Source organism: Colius striatus, chromosome Z (assembly GCF_028858725.1).
Source record: "Colius striatus isolate bColStr4 chromosome Z, bColStr4.1.hap1, whole genome shotgun sequence".
Classification (NCBI taxonomy): domain Eukaryota; kingdom Metazoa; phylum Chordata; class Aves; order Coliiformes; family Coliidae; genus Colius; species Colius striatus.
Genome location: NC_084790.1, coordinates 6,426,665 through 6,446,688, shown reverse-complemented (window position 1 = coordinate 6,446,688; position 20,024 = coordinate 6,426,665). Strand labels below are relative to the sequence as shown.

Below are 20,024 nucleotides of genomic sequence, written 5' to 3'. Positions count from 1 at the left end.
GGGTGAACAAGTGTTTGGTGGCCAAGGACAGATGCTGGTCTGGCCATGCCTGTGCCTGACGTGCAGCCTGTCCTGAAGCACTCATCAAGTGCCACCTCTGATGGGTCTCGGGGCAAGGACTCTCCCTTCAAAGTGGGTGCCAGCACTGGTGCTGTATGGGGACCTGCACCTGCAGGGGCTCCTACCAAAGAGGGGTGAAATGTATTGGAAGCTCAGGCATTCTCTGTGTACATCTAACTGCCTGTTGTGGGGGGCTGGCGCCTCTGGGAGCTTCTAGGTCCTGCTGCCAGAAACTGCAGACAGGAGATGCAGGGGAAGGCACTGGGCAGACAGCAGCACCCGAGCCCAGTGCTGGAGGAACTGGCACTGTATGTGTGTATCTCTGTGCACACCTCTGTGTTATCTGTGTGTCCTTTCTGAGTCAGAATCCACACAAACAGGAACTGAGCGAGACCACACAAGACACGTTGTCAGTCTCTGAGTCTTCTGGCACAAAGACAGTGACCAACAAAGCAGCTTCAAAGCAAATGACTCACAAATAATTTCACAGTCCCCTGAAAGAGAGGCCTGTTCAGAGCTCAGGCTGGGGGTGCTGGCCAGGTACAGGGCTGGTCCTGCCAAGAGCACATTCCCTCTAAGGACCTGCTGGCTTCATTCAATTATACTTCCTTTCATTTGCGCATTCCAGAAAGGTGCTTCATTCAACCTCAGGACTAAATGTGGAGCTCAGCAGGGCCTGACTGGCACCTGTCTATATGAGCCACGCTTGGCTGCTTGCAGGGAGAGCCACAGGAGACCAAACACACAAGCATCTGCTTCAGCTGAGTCCCACACACCAGACCCTGGCCCAGGCTTGCCCTGTGCAGGAGGGTCCCAACTGTGCAAGGATACCGAGCCCTTGCCAGCTCCACTGTGCTCCCATTTTGCATTGCTCCATCTCACAGCAAAGCATTTCACTACCTCTCATAGCCTGATGATCTGACACCCACCTCTGGACAAGAGCCTCTGGGCTAATTCCTAGCTGAGCGAATTCTCACTGGACTGGCCACATCTCTCTCCCATTTGCTACCATTTAAAACCAGGCTGCTGAGTAAACTGGGAGCAAACTGAAGAGAATAAAAAGAGAACACAATACAAAGTGCTGAAGCTGCACTTCTTGCTAGTGTAACTCCTATGAAAACGGCCTGTGAGCAGCTCAGAGTGGCTCAGCAGCACAAGGTGCCTCCATCAGGCAGCTCCCTCCTGCTGCCACCCTGCATCTTAAGTCAGCCTTTTGGAAGTCACCTCTAGTGCAGGTATCCCACAGCAAGAAAGGAGTTAACCTCCACTGCCAAGAAGCAAAGTGTTTCTGCACAGGCAACCACAGCACTCTGCAGTCCTTCTGTGTGGACTGCAGATGGGGAGACAGCACCATCATAGCAAAGGCTTTTCCCAGAAGCAGGTGGGAAAACATTCCCCTTCTACCCCTCATCTAACTTACAGGTGAATGAAGCCTGACTCCAGTCCAACCTCAGTGTGTCACCGAGTTAATAGCTCCAACAGCAACTACAATGTTACTGCAATGCAGAAAGCAGCTGGCTGCAAGTGATCTGCCTTTTGTTTGGGATAGTTAACCCAAGACATACATAGCAAAGGAACTAGTAGAGCAGTAAGGAGAGGGTAAAAAAGCCCCACAGCAGTCTTCACAGCACCTTCCTGTTCTGTATGCAGCGCATTGCATAGGTCAGGTCCCCGAAGATGCTTCCTTCTAGCTTTACTTGCCCTCAAGAATAAATGAAGACTCCTCCCTTCCTGTTCCTGAAAAGGCACTGTAAGATGATGCAGCCTTGCAGAGAGCTGGCCAAAGCCTGGGCCTCCTTGTCCTGCTGCAGCTCCTGCTGCAGAGATTTAAGCTTAAGGTCCCTCTGAAGGGCATGCTGTCTGTTGCTTCGAAGCCCGCTGTCTGTAACATCAGCAAGCATGTGACTCAGGCTGTGGGCCTGGTAGGGCAGTTTGTACACACCCCAAGCATCCTCTTCATCCTCACTGCACAAGTCAGTGTCACTGGACTTTGAGTCGAGGGCTGGGTACTCCTCCTCCTTTGCTGTCTGCAAGTTCTCTGCAAATTCAGTGTCCTCCTGGGCTGAGCTCAGCAGTGCTCGAGCATCCCCAGCAGAAAGGAAGGTGCTTCATTCTTCCCCGATGACAATCTCACAGGGTCTCACTGGCCCCAGCAGCGATCCCCCCCTGAGCTGTCCCGCTTGGTCACAGGGCAGCTGGCTGGGTCAGACTCCCGCACGGATGCTGTGCAGGACTTGCCCAGCATGGCCAGGTGCTTGCAGGCCCTGTTACGGTCAGAGCTCGAGCAGCCCTCCACAGTTACAGAGGCGTTTTCGCTGCCAGTGAACTCACAGTTCTCCAGCACACAGAGGGCCACGCTGCGGAGGTAGATGCTGGACTGGCTGAAGGTGCAGAACTTCACCTGGCACGTCCCTGGTGCATGGATCTGCAGCTGCCCGCTTTCAAAGATGCAATTGTCAAACTGGACATAGCCTGAGGTTGTCTGGAGAGCAAGAAAAAGGTGAGATCATTGTACACAGCAAGAAAAAGCAGTCCTGGATTTACCATGAAATTCTTCTACGGCAAACAAGCTCCTGCTCACAAACGCAGTATGTGTTCAGGTGTCACAAGTGCAACAAGCTCACAGAGGCACAGATGCAGTGCTGCAAGCTGAGTTAGCAGGTATCTTGCAACAAGTAAGAAATCTACTTTCCTCCTTGCTGGCAACGTTTCCTCAGCTTCCCTGCCAAGACACAGCTTTGCAGTCTCAGCAAGGCCCAGCAGTCACACACGGGAGCAGACAGGGCCAAGATGTGCAAAGATCACTAAACCTTAGCAATACTCCCAACACTGAAGAGTTTCCAACCTTCAGAGGTGCACATTGTTGGCATTGTTACCTGACTCACGGGTTTACTGGGTGAAGCAGCAGGTTAGAGGACATAAACTATCACCTTGTTGGCCTGGAGAGCTACAGTTCTCCCTGGAGCTGTTTGCATACTTGGTGGAAGGACACTGCACCCATGATGCAGCAAGTGCAAAGCAGCTAAAGATTTATGCCATACTGCTGCACAGACACTATGTTGTGACACTGCAGTAAGAGAGACATCACCAATTCCTTGTTCCCCAGTTGTGGTTTCCCATCTGACTTGCTGGTACTTGCAGAACTGTCAGTCACCTCTACCATGTTGTTCCTGCTTTCCTAGGCAATGCACACTACAATGGATGCTAGCAAACCTCCAGGATGATTGTGCATGGACAAATATCTCTCTCCTGCATAGGCAGTGCAAGTCTCTGCTTATCTACAGAAAAGGCCAACAGAAAAGCAAAGAGGTACAGAGGGGTCGGGTCAGAAAAGCTTAGTAGTGTGCATGGAATTTCACTGGGCTCCTAATTTGACTAGGAATGTCCAAAATTCTCATGTTCTCGTCCCAGTTCATCCCTCAGCTGCCTAGTGCACCACATTAAAAACAGACAGTTCAATAGCTTGATAGGCCAGATGAGTCTTGCTTTCAGACTTAAGAACTCTCAGAAGGGTCATACTGCCAACAGGTTTTGAAACACATTTGTACTCATAGACAACTGCACAGAAATCCCTTCACACCACTAGCTTGCTCCAGACTGAACCATTGAAAAAAAGGTAATTAAGAGAGGCACATTCAAATCAGCTTCTGAGAGGCTCTATGTGAAAGCCCTTCTGAAATTGCAACTTGCAGGGTAACAATGACTGCCACTAAGACCGGACGAAGTTTGCTTTCTAAACTTGTTTTCCACCGATGGATTTGGGAGGAAATGCTCTCTTGTTCCACCAAGAACAGCTGTACCATCAACCCCTGAGCATGGAGACCAGAGCAACAGCCTGAAATGCAGCCACATGGACCAGGCAAACGGAGGAGACACGGCTGAGTCAGATGGCACGATGTCTGCTCCAGCAACCTGTCATGTGGCCACGGACAAGCAAGGACTTTCTCAGCAGATTTGTGACTCAGTCTTCCCATCACATGACAGTTGCACTTTCTCCTGGAGAATTTCAGACTGATCCAGTTAAATATGTCACATAATAAAACAGCAAAAAGGAAATTAAACTGTAGCTTATAACTAACAACACACTGACTCCTCTCCCAAGAGAGACCTCATTTTCAGAGGCACAGCTGCCACATTCGCACTGGCCACATCTCACTGTGGATCAGCCAGTGACTGGCCCTGACCCTCCATGCATTAGGGAGCCTCACAACTCCTTGGCCACACTCCTCAGATGCCCACAGACTGGAGAATCCCCTCAGTCGTGACACCTCGCTGGCCTCCCTGTCCCCACCACTCCCACTCTGCTGAGCCTCACCTTGTAGAGCACCGAGGTGAAGCGGGTCGGCATGAAGACCACGTTGGAGAGGCGGGCAGTGGGGCAGTGCTGGGCAGTGCTCACCAGCAGTGCCACAGCCCCCAGCTTGCCCTGCTCCATGACCTCCACAGGCACCTTCAACAGCACCTCGCTCTGCTCCTCCCCTCTGCACGAGACGACTGTAGGGGCTGGCAGAGGCCAGAGCAGTCTGGAGGCTGCTGAACTCGCCCCCTGTGCCAACACAGAGCCGCCGCCGGCCCTTCCTCCTCTAGAAAAGGTTTTGGAGGCCAGGTAGTGCTGTTTGAAGGCTTCTCTCCAGGACTGTGGCTCCATGCTGGGCTAGCTGGGCCAGTTGGGGGGGTCTGTGCTCAAGGCAGCCCAGGCAGAGCTGCCGCCAGCGTCTTTTGTCCAGGCTGAGGACAAGCTCATACCAGGCCCTGCAGACCAAGCTGCAGCAGCCCAGGTCAGGGAGGCACACGTAGGACAGGATGAGCTGCCATAGCTCCACTGGCAGGCTGCTGACCTCCATCAGCACTTGCAAAGGACAAGACACGGAGTCAACAGTGAGCCCCGAGAGCTTCAGGGCCACCAAGGGGAAGGTGAGACTCAGCCAAGGTCGGGGCCATACGTTGACAGGGACATGAGTCCCTGACAGACATACCTCTCTGGGGACAGAGCAGGCCCAGAGCAGCAGGCCAGCACACCTCAGGCACAGACATCGCATCTGACCAAGTCGGATTCAGCACTCATTCTTCTGGTGCTCCTTCCACCATTGCCCCCAGCTCCCTCCCTCCCTCCTCTGATAGCCCCGTTCACAGGCCAGCAATGCCCAAACAAGCTGTTCTGAAGTCTCTACTCTTTTGGGGCAGTTTAAACTTTGTTAACCTGAGGCTCAAAGACTGTGCATAAACAAGCACATCCATCTGCCTTTGGCTGGCTGTGGGTGGGACCGCCGAGTGCCCTGCCATGGCTTCCCCCGCCCCACTCTGGCAGCCTGTGGCATATAGCCAGTCCTCAGCAGGTCTTGCCAAGGGAAGACAACATACTTGCCCTCCCAGCCCTGGCAGGACCTCCCCTGCACTCAAGAGAGCCAGAACAAGCAGGGAGTTGTGCATGGCAAATGCAACAGAAATGTGCTGCTGGGATGGTGGGCTGCAGCACAGCTCTAACAAATCATGGCTGGCAGCTGGGAAGGCCAAAGATGAGGCCAAAGAGAGCATGTCCTTTGGCATAGCTAAAGGCAACTGCTCAGCAGCTCAGCCTCTGTCTTCTGCGTGGCTGGTGGAGCACCTGAGTCCCTGCAACTACCTCCCTGGCAGAGCCATTTGCCAGCTCCCACTTGGTGTTGTGGAGCAAGGCCCCAGGCCTTGAGGCTGGACACACCTTCGGTGAGTGAAAGGCATGGCTGGCAGCATGTGCTGCATGATGCAGAGTCACGGTGGGTTCGACCACACTGCAATGCAGAGAGGACCTGCATGGCTGCTACTGGCAACATGGGGGCTCACAGGATGGCTCTGCGGGGAGAAAGTGCTGCAAGTCCCCAGCCCTGCCTGATGGTCCTGTCTGGGATGCAGGGCTTGTTAGGAAAGGTGTGCTTTCTCCCAAGGCTGAGTTCATCCTGCAGCCCAGTGCCCAGGGACACCAGCGAGATGCTCCAAGCAGAAGAGGGAACAGAGAAGAAAGCATTCATGACTGCCAGCAACGCAACACCAGCAAAGCAGGTGCAGCTTGCAATGGACCCCAGACACCCAATCGCATCCTGGCACGAGGTCGCTGATGCTGACAGTGTGCAAGCCTAGGGCTCTCTGCTCTGGCTCGTGCCAGCACCTACTGAGCACCATTCCCTATGTCCTCCCCTGAGAAACGGTGGCTGCCAGTGGCATGATGCCCCCTCCTGGTCACAGGACTTCTGCCTCGACTTCCCAGGTTGGCCTCCCATGTGACACATGCAGCGGCAGAATAGCCTCCCGATGCCCCATCGCTTGGTGACCTCCAACTGCTCTCCACAAAGCACTGGACAAGCAGCTGCAGTAATAGGGAAGTACCTCACAGGATTTACCACTTGGTATTTGGAAGTAGAAGTGCTATTATCAGTATGCATAAAAAAAACCCCACCACCACCACAAAGCCAGGAGCTTTACCATCCATCAGCACTCGCCCTGAAGCAGCCTGAACCAAGTGCACTTTGTGCATGCAGTAGTCAGGGGCGAGTGCTCCGGTGAGGTGGGAGCCCTGCAAACAACACAAAAAAGCACGTATCCCCATGGGATGGCTTCAGGTCAGCTGAGTGGCTGGGAGAGCCTTTGCCTGCAGGAGCTGCTCTGACTCCACATGGGGCAGTTCTGGCTTTGCCAAGGGTACCCCACCGCTGCCAGCTCACACCCACTCATGTGCCAAGGAACCTAAGTGAGGACAGTGGTTACTCTCCAGTGCTGGAGTTCATCTCTTATACCATGCTGTTAAAAACAATTGGGAGCCAGGCTCCTTTCTCCTCTCAGGGATGCATGCTGGCAAGGCAGGCAGGCATCTACTGCTTTGGCCAAACACAGGGAATTTTGCTTCTCCCTGGCTTCCAGCCATCCTGCAACCGCCACCAGAGAGTCTGCTCAAAAAAAGTAGACACTTTCCTTGAAATTATATTTCCAGTTTGTCCTAAGGTCCTACACAACACCTGTGAGCCCAGTGGGGAATCTCTCCTTCGCTGGAAGAAAGGCAGCTTTCCTGCCACACTCCACAGCACCACTCTCTGAAGCCTGCTAGGAAGGAGGGCCTGTGACAGCGGTGCCATGACCTTCATGACTACAGTCTGCAGGGCTCCACAGCTCTAAGCCTCTTCCCTAGCATGACATTCCTGGCTTAGGCATCACCCTGACATGGAAACTGGACACTGACACCGGAAGAGGGAAGGTTTTGAGTAGAACTTGGAGGGGTGGGAACTTGGTCTCACACCCTTTCAATCAGGTGAACACCTCAGCATTTTCCCATTTGCTGTTCCTCTCCCTTTTGCAGGCTTACCATTGTGGGTTAAATTGTGACAAGCCTTACCATTAAACTTCGTGGCAGTAATACAGCACTAAAATAAAAATGAGCTATTATTACTTACTACCAAGTAAGTAATACCAATCTCACCTCTCAATAACAAAAAAAGCACTCTGTCAGCACTTTGCATCTTCCAGCACCTCCCCAGTGAGAGGCAATACTGACATTAAGAGCAGCGGAGAACAGAGGATGCTGCGTTTCTCAAAGGACACACTGTTGCACGGATCCGCAACCGCGAAAAACGTACCTACACAGGAATGCAGATAAGCAGGCACTTCTTTATTATGCAGCGCTGGGAAAACACGGGGGATAGCTCCTCCTTACGTGCTTCGTTGTTAGTTACCATTCTCAGGGTTTTTATACAGCTCAAACAAAAGAATCACATTTGCCAACACAAGCATGCATCAAATGTCCATCTATCAATTTAGCCCTTCACCTTGATTGGTTCCCAACAAACACAAACTCTCCAAACTCACAGTGATTGGTCAAAAAAAGATATCAATCTCTTTGTTTTAGTAACAATCAACGTAACAGCCAAGGTAACCTAACGAATACATTCACCAGGGTCTTGTAGTTAAGGTGACAGCTAAGGTAACCTAACAATTACATTCACCGGGGTCTCGTAGCTAAGGTAACAGGTCCCCATCAGATGTGGTATGTAACTCTTGCAGTTTGATCCTTATGTGATTCAGATGAATACCTACTTAATCAATAGGTGTTATTTGCAAGTGCTTAGCTAATTGATTGAACTATTACTAGGTGATTAACAAGTGCTTAACAAGTGCTTGACTACTCATTGTGATGATAAGTTGTTAAGTGAAATAACTGTGTATCTGCAACAGCACCAGCCTCCCAGCCGTCGGGGACACAAGTCCCTGAGAACCCTGGGGCCGCCCGGGCTCTGACAGGAGTCCTCTCGACGATGTTCTGTCGTGGAAGAATGCCCGCGGTGCCCTGCTCAGGACCATCCCTCCGACCGGCAGAATCTGGTGCTAAGGCAGCTTCTCACCAACCTCCCTCGCCCTCCCCCCGGCCTCAGCAGACCCGGCGGCCCGGGAGCGCCTCCGCTCGCCTCCGCCCCGCGCTCGCCTCCGCCCCGCGCTCGCCTCCGCCCCGCGCTCGCCTCCGCCCCGCGCTCGCCTCCGCCCCGCGCTCGCCTCCGCCCCGCGCTCGCCTCCGCCCGCCTCCGCCCGCCTCCGCCCCGCGCTCGCCTCCGCCCCGCGCTCGCCTCCGCCCGCCTCCGCCCGCCTCCGCCCCGCGCTCGCCTCCGCCCCGCGCTCGCCTCCGCCCGCCTCCGCTCGCCTCCGCCCCGCGCTCGCCTCCGCCCCGCGCTCGCCTCCGCCCGCCTCCGCCCCGCGCCCGCCTCCGCCCGCCTCCGCCCCGCGCCCGCCTCCGCCCGCCTCCGCCCCGCGCTCGCCTCCGCCCCGCGCCCGCCTCCGCCCCGCGCTCGCCTCCGCCCGGCGCTCGCCTCCGCCCCGCGCTCGCCTCCGCCCCGCGCTCGCCTCCGCCCCGCGCCCGCCTCCGCTCGCCTCCGCCCCGCGCTCGCCTCCGCCCCGCGCCCGCCTCCGCCCCGCGCCCGCCTCCGCTCGCCTCCGCCCCGCGCCCGCCTCCGCCCCGCGCTCGCCTCCGCTCGCCTCCGCCCCGCGCCCGCCTCCGCCCCGCGCCCGCCTCCGCTCGCCTCCGCCCCGCGCTCGCCTCCGCCCCGCGCTCGCCTCCGCCCCGCGCTCGCCTCCGCCCGGCGCGGGCGCGGCAGTGGGCGGGGCCTGGGGCGGGGCCGGCGCGCGCCCCGCGCTGCTGCCTGATTGGCCGAGGCGGGGGGCAGCGGGTAGCACCGCCCCGCCCGTCCCCTGCGTCACGTGCAGGGGGAGCGTCACCTCGTGCGTCAGGCCGCGCGGCTGCGTCAGGCGGCGGCGCGCGCACGGCGCAGGCTGCGGGGCCGGGCCGGGCAGGGCCGCGCCGGGTCGGGCGGCTGGCGGAGGCTCCGTCCCGTCCCGTCCCGTCCCGTCCCGTCCCGTCCCGTCCCGTCCCGTCCCGTCCCGCAGCCGCCATGGCAACGGCCGCAGGTGCGTCCCGAGGCGGGGCCCGGCCGTGCCGAGCGCGGTGCGGCCCGGCAGTGCGGGAGGGGCCCGGCAGGGCAGGGCGGGCGCGCAGGCGCGGCGGGGCGGGGGCGCGGGCCGCGCGGTGCCTCCGGGCGCGGGCCGCAGCCGCCGCCTCACGCTTCGCCGCGCCGCCGGCCTGACCTTGAGCGCCAGCGCGGCCTTGGCGCGGCTGCCCGCTGTGCCGCGGGGCGGGGCGGGGCGGCGCTGCGGGCCCCGAGCCGGCGGGCCGCGCGGGAGAGGCGGGTGTTGTCGCTCGGCCTGCCGGCGCGGCCTCGCTGTTTGCGCCTCGCTGACCCGTGTGTGGCTGTTCGCTTTCAGGTCGCCTGGTGCCGAGCCCCGTCGGGGCTGCGGTCGCGGCCGAGCGGGCCCGGCACACCGGCGCCGCGGCCGGGCGGCCTCACCAGCGTCGTCGGGAGCGCTGAGGTCTCCTCGGCGGGTTTGCCCGGGAGAGTTTGCCCGGGCGGTCGCACGGCGGGAGTCGGAGCGTGCTGCGGGAACTCGCCGCGAGCTGACGCCGGTCAGAAGCCACGGGCGGTCGAGCCCCGAGTTGGTAACCTGGCGTTGTGGGACAGCGGTAGATGATCTGGAGAGAGAAGTGAACCAGTCGGTAAACCTTCCGTGTTAACTGACACAGCAAGGCATCTTCAGCGTTTGGCTCGTTGTTGAGGGTGGGTAGTTCTTATACTTGATGACAAAAGAAGTGTGAGTTTGTGGCCTTGTCTGGCAAACTGATTGAACCAGCATTCAGTTCCCACGATAATCTTAAACTGTGACTGGGCCAGGAGGACTTCCGAGGTATCGGGTTAGTTGTCAGGATGGGAAACAACGCCCTTTCTAACCAGTGTTATAAATACAGAGATCTAATGCAGTGTTGAGTAGCAAATGTTCTTTGCCTTAGTCTTTCTGCTGTGTTTTTGGGACCTAGTGGGCCACATGTCAGCATTTTTAAGGTTCAGGAAGGACAGGGAGCTGCTAGAGAGAGTTCAGCACAGGGCCAAGATGAAGAGGGAGTGGAGCACCTCTCGTACGATGAGAGGCTGAGGGAGCTGAGGCTCTTCAGCTTGGAGAAGAGGAGACTGAGGGGTGGCCTCATTAATGGTTACAAATACATAAAGGGTAGTCATCAGGAGGATGGAGCCAGGCTGTTCTCAGTGATGTCCAATGTCAGGACAAGGAGCAACGGGTACAAGAGGAATATAAGAGGAATATAAGAGGTTCCAAAGAAATACAAGGAAGAATTTCTTCCCTGTGAGGGTGAGGGAGCACTGGAACAGGCTGCCCAGATGGGTTGTGGAGTCTCTGGGGACACTCAAAACCCACCGGGCTGAGTTCCTGTGTGACCTACTCTAGGTGGTCCTGTTCTGCTTTCAAGGTGCCTTTCCCTGAGATTCGGTATAGGCAGATAAATAGGTTGAAATCCTTCACAAGCAATAGATGTGCATACTGCATTATGGTGGTGGGGGCAGGCACCTGCTGTATGGACCTTGGATCAGGGAACAGGATGTCCAAAACAATCATGTGTGCCTCTTTGCTCAGAGCACTCTGAAATTGGCTCCTGGGTTGAGGAGGGCACTTCTGTGTGTAAATGGGGTGTACAGCACCATGTGTGGGATTGTATGAACAGGCAATGCTGTTGATCCAAAACCTTTTATTCCTTTTTGGGTTTTTTGAGAGCTGTTTCCTTTCTGTTAAGTTCTAATAAAGTGGCTGCTGTGCTGTGCTTGTAGGTGGTACAGGCCTTGCAAGTTATGTCTGAAAGCAAGAGTTCTTTCATAAACACTTCTGGGAGGACTTCTTGTGCCTGGCTCTTTCAAGTTCTCAACTCAGAGGCGTGACAAGTTCCTTACGTGAGGATTGCTGCAGTAACTGCAGCAGTTATGCCAAAAGAAGCATTTAGCTTCTGAAACTAGACTAAAGGTGTCTATCTCTTTTTTTTATTTAAAAATATATATGTATATGAGTTTATTTTGAAAAATATGTTTTGGCTGCAGGCAGCTGTCACCAGTAAAATTAACTGGATGTCAAAGGCCTCTTGAATCATCCCCTTAACTGTGTCATCTCTGGTTGGATTTGTCCACACTGTCTTGCTTGAATTGGCATGACCCAGTGTCCCCTGTCCAAGACCAGCACATCTGCAGGTGTGTCTTTTTTGGTATATGCTACTAGACCTACAGTAATCTGAAGAATACCCTAAACTGGTGCATATATAAAGTAACTGGTGCATACATAAAGTGGTGTACAAGCTGTCTAACGTGAGTCCCTGTCTGTGACGTTACTTCCCGTATTGACTTTCATCTTTGTAAATTACTTGGATGGCATTTTGACTTGCCAGCTCCTAAAGGATTAAATCGCATGTAACTGTAGGGGAAAAGCCAGTTCAGGTATATATGTGTTTTGTTTTAAAAAATAGACTATATACTTGGTGAAAATAACCCATCAGATTGCTTTGAGCAATCCAGCTGGTTTCTGCCACGTGTCCATCCCATAACAGCCTGTGATGGCTGTACCTTGAGAAACAGATCCTCATGCCAGGCAGGGATATTAGCCCCAGATGCCATTTTGAAATTGTGCATGTTGCTGATGGGGAGTGTCTGAAGTTCAAAAACCACCAACAGTAACATCAGTAGCCGATTGTTACTGACTTAACTCGGACTGTGTTGTAATGGAAGTTAGGGTTTGGATCAGCTGCAAAAACAGCTTTTTATAATTGCTGAATAAGGAATCCCATCTTAAATGACAAACAATTGTTGCTTCAGTTCTTCTCTGCTTTATTTGGTAGAACTGCCTCATGTTTACATGTCCTTCAGGGCCTCAGATCCAGCCAAGCTCAAGGTCTTAAACTTCTTGCCAGAACAGGAATGTCAAGCATGTGTTCAAAGCACTGTCTTTCTCGGCAGATGAGGCTGCAGGTTAATTAGCTGAACTTTCAGAAACTTTCAAAACTGTGTTAGAAGTGTTCTTGTTTAATGTAAGCCTGTGATTACCCTTGTGTAGTTTTGGCTAGGACAGAGTTAACTTTCTTCATATTAGCCTGTAGGGGGCTGTGTTTTGGATTTGTTGTGAAAATGGTGTTGGTAACACAGGGATGTGTTGGTTACTGCTGAGCAGTGCTGGAACAGCGTTGAAGGACTGTTCTCCTCCTCATCTGCCCGACCAGCCAATAGGCTGAGGGGGCACAGGAATTTGGGAGGGGACACATCCAGGACCCCTGACTGGCTGGGCCCCAGTCTGTTGGTGGCAAGCAGTTGTTTTCACTTGCATCCCTTGGGTTTTATTTTCATATGTCTTTTCATTTTTCCCCTTCATATGCTTTTTTCTTTCCATATTAATTACTAAACTGTTTTTATCTCAACCTGTGAGTTTATTTCTCCCTTATTTTACCCTTTACGTTATTTTACCCTTCTGATTCTCCCTTCCATCCTACCAGGACAAGGCAGAGAGCAGGTGGGTGGCTGTGTGGTGCTTAGTTGGTGGCAGAGTTAAAGCATGACAAGTTATTGAAGTTGTCTGTTGTTTTCTGCCACAGGTAACAGCAGAGTAGCATGATGAGAATTTGTAATGGTACTGCATCTCCTTTACTCACTTTTTATTTCTTTTCTCTTAGACACTCCTCTGACCCCACCACCTCCAGCCTGGTGATGTGTGTTTTGTAAGTGTGAGAGCAGACCCTCTGCTGTCGGAGTTCCTTGTGACAGGGAAATCCGATGTGTAAACTTCCTCTTGCCAGCTGTCATGTAGTACTTTGGGAGTTCATATCTCATGTTTCCTTCCCAATTTATTTCTGTTTTCATTTTAAAGTGCCACTTTTTCAGGTCCCTGAGACTTCAGCAGGAAACTGCACAACGTCCGTCATATCTGTTACTTATCACTTTTCTCCTCCATATTTGATGGGCTTTCCTGCTGTGTCACAACACAGCAGATGCTGTTTGGATGATCCAGCTCATGTTTGATCTTTTCTTTTTTGACGTAGGAAGCAGAGCTGAGAGATACTACAGTAAGAAAAACAGGATGATGGATTCGGAAAGTTCTGCCCCACCAGGTTCAGAGGAACATCACCTAAGCAACGACGTAATGGCTACCTCTGGTAAACATTACCTTTGTGGCTACTGTGCAGCTTTCACAAACATAGCAGTGACTTTTCCCATCCAGAAGGTCCTCTTCCGGCAGCAGCTGTATGGCTTGAAAACAAAGGATGCGGTCCATCAGCTGCAGAAGGACGGCATTCGCAACCTCTACCGTGGCATCCTTCCTCCCTTGATGCAGAAAACGACAACGCTGGCTCTGATGTTTGGCTTGTACGAAGATTTCTCCTCCCTGCTCCATAGCCACACAAACTCCCCCGAGCTCCTCACTCGCAGTGTGGCAGCAGTGCTCGCGGGGACCACGGAAGCTGTTCTTACCCCCTTTGAGCGAGTTCAGACTTTGCTTCAGGACTACAAGCACCATGATAAATTTACAAACACTTACCAGGCTTTCAAGGTGCTGAAAGTCTATGGGATTAGAGAGTATTATCGGGGATTGGTGCCTATTCTCCTCCGAAATGGGCCCAGTAACGTACTCTTCTTTGGGCTGCGGGGACCTATCAAACAGTTTTTGCCTGAAGCAACTTCGTACAGCACTCATTTGATCAATGACTTTATCTGTGGAGGGCTGTTGGGTGCCATGCTGGGATTCTTGTTTTTCCCAGTGAACGTTGTAAAGACTCGCATGCAAGCTCAAATTGGTGGCGAATTTCAGTCCTTCTCCAAAGTTTTTGTGAAGATCTGGCTGGAACGTGATAGAAAACTGATCCACCTTTTCAGAGGAGCCCACCTGAATTACCATCGTTCCGTCATGTCCTGGGGCATCATCAATGCAACCTATGAGTTCTTGCTAAAGCTGTTGTGAAAACCACTCTCTTCCTTTGGCTCTTCTCTTCGTTTGGGGATTGGCACATATGATGTCACTTAATCCCAGGGAACAGTGCCTGCCTAGTTAGTCTTGGCCTTCAATATTTACGGGGTGGATGGTGATGCATCGAAACCTTGGTGCAATTAAGATGAACTTTTTAAAGTATTTATTTCCTGACATAATGGAGATATAATGGAGATATAGACAAATACAAGTGTTTTTGTTGTTTGTTTAGGTTTGTTTTTTAAAAAAAAGAAAAGAAAAGAAAAAAAGGAGAGACTTGTATCAGTGCAGCAGCTTCTTCTCTATCACTCCCAAAATGTATTAACACTCTGACGGAACGTGCTCCGCTGTCCTCATTGTAGAACGTGACAATCGAGGAGGAGGCTGATGAAAAGTGATTCCCTTGCCAGTTAAACTTCAAAATCCTCAACTTGAGAACTGCATTTTCAAATGTTTTAGGGTCCTAAATACTCCTTACTGTTTAAAGCTAAAAGGACAGATCCAGATGGGGATGATTGAAGTTTACTACTTCGAGCTTAATCTAAGCCCACGCAAACCCTCCTGCCAGCCCTTTTGATGCATGGCTTTAAGATGAACGTTTCATTCAGCAGCCCAAGAGTAGCTACTGAGTGTTTACCTTCAGTGCAAGCTGACTCAGATTCAAAGTGACTGTGTGTGTACGTGTGTGCCTTCATGTGTAAAGGGAAAAGTGGAAGGAATGAAACAGAAAATTCACTAAAGCTTTAAAGTGTCCTTCCATGTTAAAAAAAACCCCTTGTACTTGTAAACATGGAGTCTGTTGCACACTTTTTGCCTTGCTGCTTTTTCTGTTGCTTACAGCTGTAGGGCCAGAGAGAAGACATCCCTTTCTGTAAGTCGTGGATTCCTGCAGCTCTTCACAAACACAGAGCTCTGTTGTACTTAGGTATATGGTATTTTGCAAATTACTTCTGTATCATCTGGGCTGTGGAATAATGGATCACAGTAAGATATTTTACCTGCAACTTGTAGTTCTGCCTGCTTGATGTGTACTCTTGAACAGTTCTATAAGACAGAACTGTACAGTAGCACTGATAAGATGAGGTTTCTGGGTATTACCCTCTTCAGTGGAGGTGAGTAAGTGTTGGAGAGGTTAACAGCCAAAGACAACCCTAGAAGCCACTAGGTAGGAAAGATACAGCATTTGGAGATGTGTTTGAGCACTTCTGTAGGTGAGTGTTGAAAAAGACTTAGAGAAAAATGAAGTATTGTGTTTTATGGGCTTGGGAATTGAGAGATGAAAGACTTCAGGCCTTAGAGAAAGGGACAGAAGAGCAAGCATGACCATGAATCAGATGCGGGTCTTAACAAAAAGCATTTGAGTCTCCAGGGGGATTTTATTGTACAAAACTATATAAATAAAACAATTTTTTTGAACGATGAGGGACAGGAAAGCTTTCAGAAACTGGTCTGAATTGGTCTTTTCCTCAAGTTTTGGATCAGCTATTACTTTTCTTGAGTTTTCCACTTGCTGAACTGTCATCACATATTGATTGTAATCAGTGTATTTCCATACTGTTGTCCCGAGCTTCACAGTCAAAAATGACCAGGCACAAGTGAGCATTCTTGTATCCAAATGTTGTGATTATTTGCATCTAAATAAAATGTTTACTGAATGTTTGTTACTGGCAGAATCTGATTTTTACCAGTGTACTGTTTTTTGTAATCACTCCTTGATGGAATAAAAAGATTTGCATTCTGTTTCTCTGTGGAAGTATTACACACTTCTCTAACGCTGGGAAATCTGAAGCAAAGAGGGTAAGAGTTAAACATAAAGCCTGACACTAATTGCTGATGGGCATAACTGCAGCGAAAAGAAGAGAACCAGAGTCCTGGTCCATTGCTGACTCTGGTCATGGTCAGAGGGAGCACACTGCAGCTCTGTCCTGACAGAAGTACAAGGATCTGCTTTGCTTAGAACCACTGATAATTTTACAACACAATCAAAGGCGTTCAGTGCTCAGCAATTTACAGCTGTTTTCTGTGTAAGAGGACAGATGCTGATAATCTGTGAAAAGGGGGGCCCAGTGAGGTTTGGCACACAAGTTACTGGGAGTACAAAGTTGACTAAACAGGATGTATTGCCAGTCAGGGAAGAGAGCACAGGAGGAATTCCAAGACGTCAACTAATGTGAAAACAGCTGTGTTCAGGCAAGTTTCAAGGTTGTTTCCAGTCTTAAACTGAGTAGAACCAGGCTCCCTCAGCTCTGTGCTTAATACAGTCGCAGCATAAGAATACAAGTGATACTGGACGAAGATGAAGAAGGTGTAGGTCTTCAAGTACCAGCTAATAGTGTTTCCAGGTGTTGTCTCGTGTGCAGGGTCAGGGTTACTGCAGGTAGTGTGAAGAAGAAAGTGTGTTGGAGAGATGTGCCCTTGGCTGTAGTTACTATCCCTGGCTGGCCAGCACCTTTTTATCATATGGGACAGCTCAGGAGGGGGAATTCCCAGTCTTTGTTGGCCTCTCTTGTCACTCAGTGCCTTGGTACTAAACCAAGATGTCTGAACAGCTGAAGAGGCCAGGCTTCAGTTGCTGACTTCTGTAGAAATATGCAGCTGGGACACTCTTTAAGTTTGAACAGCCTCAGAAGCAGAATTTTAACAAGGATTTCTGGTGCCTGGGTTGTTGTTCTTGGTGGATTACAACAATCATTTCTAGCTGAAGAAGCAAAGGTGAATTCCACCACCACTAACAGGAATACTGCCAAGAGAAAAACTAAAAAGTGGTAGACTTTAGGCAATAATTACTTTCAGCAAAGGAGGGCAACATTGCAAAATACTGCTGTGAGGTTTTGAGGTGTATTTCTGTACCGAAGACATTGTATACCTATGTCATGCAACTGAAGTATCAAGGTTGGCCAGATTTTAGCCTTTTGCATGGGAGGGGGAGAGCACAGGCTTTAGCATGAAAAAGCAAATTAATATGAAAGCAGCAGGTCACAGCAGTTGTGAAATGACACCATGTCTGGAAAAGGCAAGAGGCTCCAATGACAGCTATGAGAAATAAACACGTGCAAGTAAAGCTGTCATAATCCAGGTAGGTTTTCCTCATAGAAACTGCTGCCATCACATCTCTCAGAACAAGAAAGAGAGAGAGAGAGAGAGAGAGAGAGAGTGCATTCCCCTCATTTACTATGCTATGTGTAATGAAGGGGAAACAGAAGGCCACAGGAGCTGAGAAGTCCAACATTTTTGCAGTGTCATGGTAGGTGAACTGGACACAGCCTATTATTTTAGGGAGGGTACAGACTGCTTACCTGAATCAAACAGGGCTGCTCTAAGGGTAAGAGGCTCAGAGCCAAATCTTTACTTGATTTGCAGGAAAACATGATGAAAAAGCACTGCAGCAGGGTCTGAGACACACAGGCTTGAGAACTGCAGCAGCAGCTATCACCACCTTCACATGAAAGCCAGGGCAACACTGTGTGCCCATTTCCTCAGCTGCTTACCCTGTATTCCTTTTCTCCACTTCAAATCTGCTTTCTGCTTAAGCACAGAGGTCCCGTTGTTCCCGTGTTGAGGCCTCATTTACAGCAAACAGAACAGGTACCCGTGTGATGTGCACAACGTGCCCTGAACGTGCAGCACCCCATCGTGGCACTGTGACAGTCGTCTGCTCCTCAGGTGGTGCTGAGGCACAACTCAGTGTGGTGCAGCTGCTGTTTTCACTGTGCCTCATGGCAAGTGGCTTTTCTGCAGCCCAAATCTTTGCAAGTGGAAGTGTTAACAGGGCAGAGTGTCACTCTTGGCATGGGCAAGCCACAGCCCTCTGCCTCGGACAACTATCCACAGCAGAACAAGTAGGGTAGCTTTGAGTTTGAGTGTGTTCCCTATGGGCAGATAGTCGCCTGCTCACCACTGCAGGACTCGTTCACCAAATTTTTACAAGAAGAGCATTGCTGCAAAAGGAGCTCTCTAGCCCCAAAAGTACTCTCAGGCAATTCCAGAGTCAATTACACTTAGCTTGTAATTTTCATACCAGTCTCAATGTTTTGCTTTCCAGGCTTCATGAGCAAGCTGTTTCCTCTCACAAGCACACCTGACCTAAGGGCAGCAGCAATGAAACCCACAGAGGGAAAGAGGCCTGCATAGAGAGGTTGCTTGGCTCCAAGCACTGCTTTTTTCCCCCTTGGTTGCAGGGAGTAGGCAAGCACCAATGAGCATTACAGAACACAGCTCAGTGTAAGATAAATACATTAAAATAGATTTTAATTTGTGGAATTATTAAATGTTTAATTTATTAGGCAAGCAAGAGAAACTGTCCACAAATATTTAAGTTACTGGTACGGCTGTAAGTACAGTACTTTCAGAGCAGTTCAGATACTTTCTATACTGTATTAAAAGGCTACAATTTTTGCTATGAAATCTCAGGTATTTCAAAATATTCTACATGCACAATTTGTTCTTGTATTAAAAACCTCAACTGAAGGTACTTAGTGCTTAAGAAAATGCACCTTTGACTACGATCAGGAAACGAGAAGCTTCTTTTTCCTGCAGAACAAAAATATTATGGGCTGTTGACTTTTTCCTTTTACTCCATAGTTTTAGAACCTTGTAAACTAGATTTTTTTAAAAGCTTTCATTTGGCAAGCGTTATTTCTTTTCTGTAAGGGTTCACATTTCATACAGCAACAGACCCATGTTTCTTGGTATCACGACTTTCTCCACCTCAGTGTTACTCAAGTTAAAGGAAAAAAACCCACACCCACAAACAAAAAACCCCACCCAAAATCAACCAGCTCCCCCACCCCCCCCAAAACATGATGTTTACATTCTAATTCTGGTAGTAGGAATCAAACTATCCTTACCAAGACTCCAAGAGTGCAAACAAACGAGTGTGTGTGTGTGTGTTTGTACCACTGTGCTTTTCTTTCTATCCCCAATATTTCTGGTTTGGTGGTTACGTTTTTCCCTGAACTACTCATGTTTGATTAGTGGACTGATGCCCTGTGGCTGTATATATACTGAAATACACACACACACACACCTCATACAGAGAAAATACATATACATGAATGTCATTGTATAGTCCCATTAATGGTTTCTCTCCCCCACACCACAAATGCCTGATGGTGCTGCGGTGATTTAAAGACTGACCTCTAATGGGACTCAGAAAATGCATTTACTCCCACAACACAGAGTCACTGAACTATTACAAAAGGATTACTAGCTTCAAACACTAGTTTAGTTCCTGTAGATGCTGCTATACGTCGACATTCCTATAGAGATCTTAATTATACAGTTTTATCTGCTTCTGCTGATCAGCCATGCTGTGAATGGAGGAATTGCTTTACTACAGAAGTTAACAAATATGAAACCATGCATTTAAAAATCAGACCGCATGCTTTACAATCAATCCGAGCAGCTTCCTATCCTCAGTAGAAATACTGTAGAATTTATCAAGCGATGTTACACTTGAGTGGTCAAAACCAAACCTCAGGCATAAGCCCCTACTGCATTTTGCTGTTAGTGTAGCCTGTCATCTACCATTTGAAACCTTTTGTATTTGTTTCAGACAGTTTTATATAGTTCTGGAAGGTTAAGAACTCATCCTTTGAAACCCAAGATAAAACTATTTT

At 50.5% G+C, this 20,024-nt stretch overlaps 3 protein-coding genes across 5 annotated transcripts; 1 reads left to right on the top strand and 2 right to left on the bottom strand.

Moving 5' to 3' along the window:
• Window positions 1-1,682: 1,682 nt before the first annotated feature.
• Window positions 1,683-4,904, bottom strand: FBXO10 (F-box protein 10). Its single transcript, XM_062017615.1, is given in 6 exon segments — window positions 1,683-2,098; window positions 2,299-2,542; window positions 4,376-4,541; window positions 4,543-4,651; window positions 4,654-4,735; window positions 4,737-4,904. Coding segments are annotated over 6 exon segments (1,185 nt in total).
• Window positions 4,905-8,406: 3,502 nt separating this feature from the next.
• Window positions 8,407-9,463, bottom strand: LOC133628749 (circumsporozoite protein-like). The gene is made up of 2 exons (XM_062017613.1): window positions 9,458-9,463; window positions 8,407-9,261 (listed from the first exon to the last, which is right to left on the bottom strand). The coding sequence occupies exons 1-2, from the start codon at window positions 9,461-9,463 to the stop codon at window positions 8,407-8,409; spliced, it is 861 nt and encodes a 286-aa protein (XP_061873597.1).
• Window positions 9,337-16,079, top strand: SLC25A51 (solute carrier family 25 member 51). 3 transcript variants are annotated; one of them, XM_062018873.1, is made up of 4 exons: window positions 9,337-9,477; window positions 9,832-10,181; window positions 11,505-11,651; window positions 13,484-16,079. In XM_062018873.1, exons 3-4 carry the CDS (start codon window positions 11,612-11,614, stop codon window positions 14,398-14,400), a joined length of 957 nt encoding a protein of 318 aa, XP_061874857.1. In that variant the 5' UTR covers window positions 9,337-9,477; window positions 9,832-10,181; window positions 11,505-11,611; the 3' UTR covers window positions 14,401-16,079. The 3 variants fall into 3 exon arrangements, with proteins under 3 accessions (XP_061874857.1, XP_061874859.1, XP_061874858.1); XM_062018875.1 differs by lacking the exon at window positions 11,505-11,651; XM_062018874.1 differs by lacking the exons at window positions 9,832-10,181; window positions 11,505-11,651.
• Window positions 16,080-20,024: the final 3,945 nt, after the last annotated feature.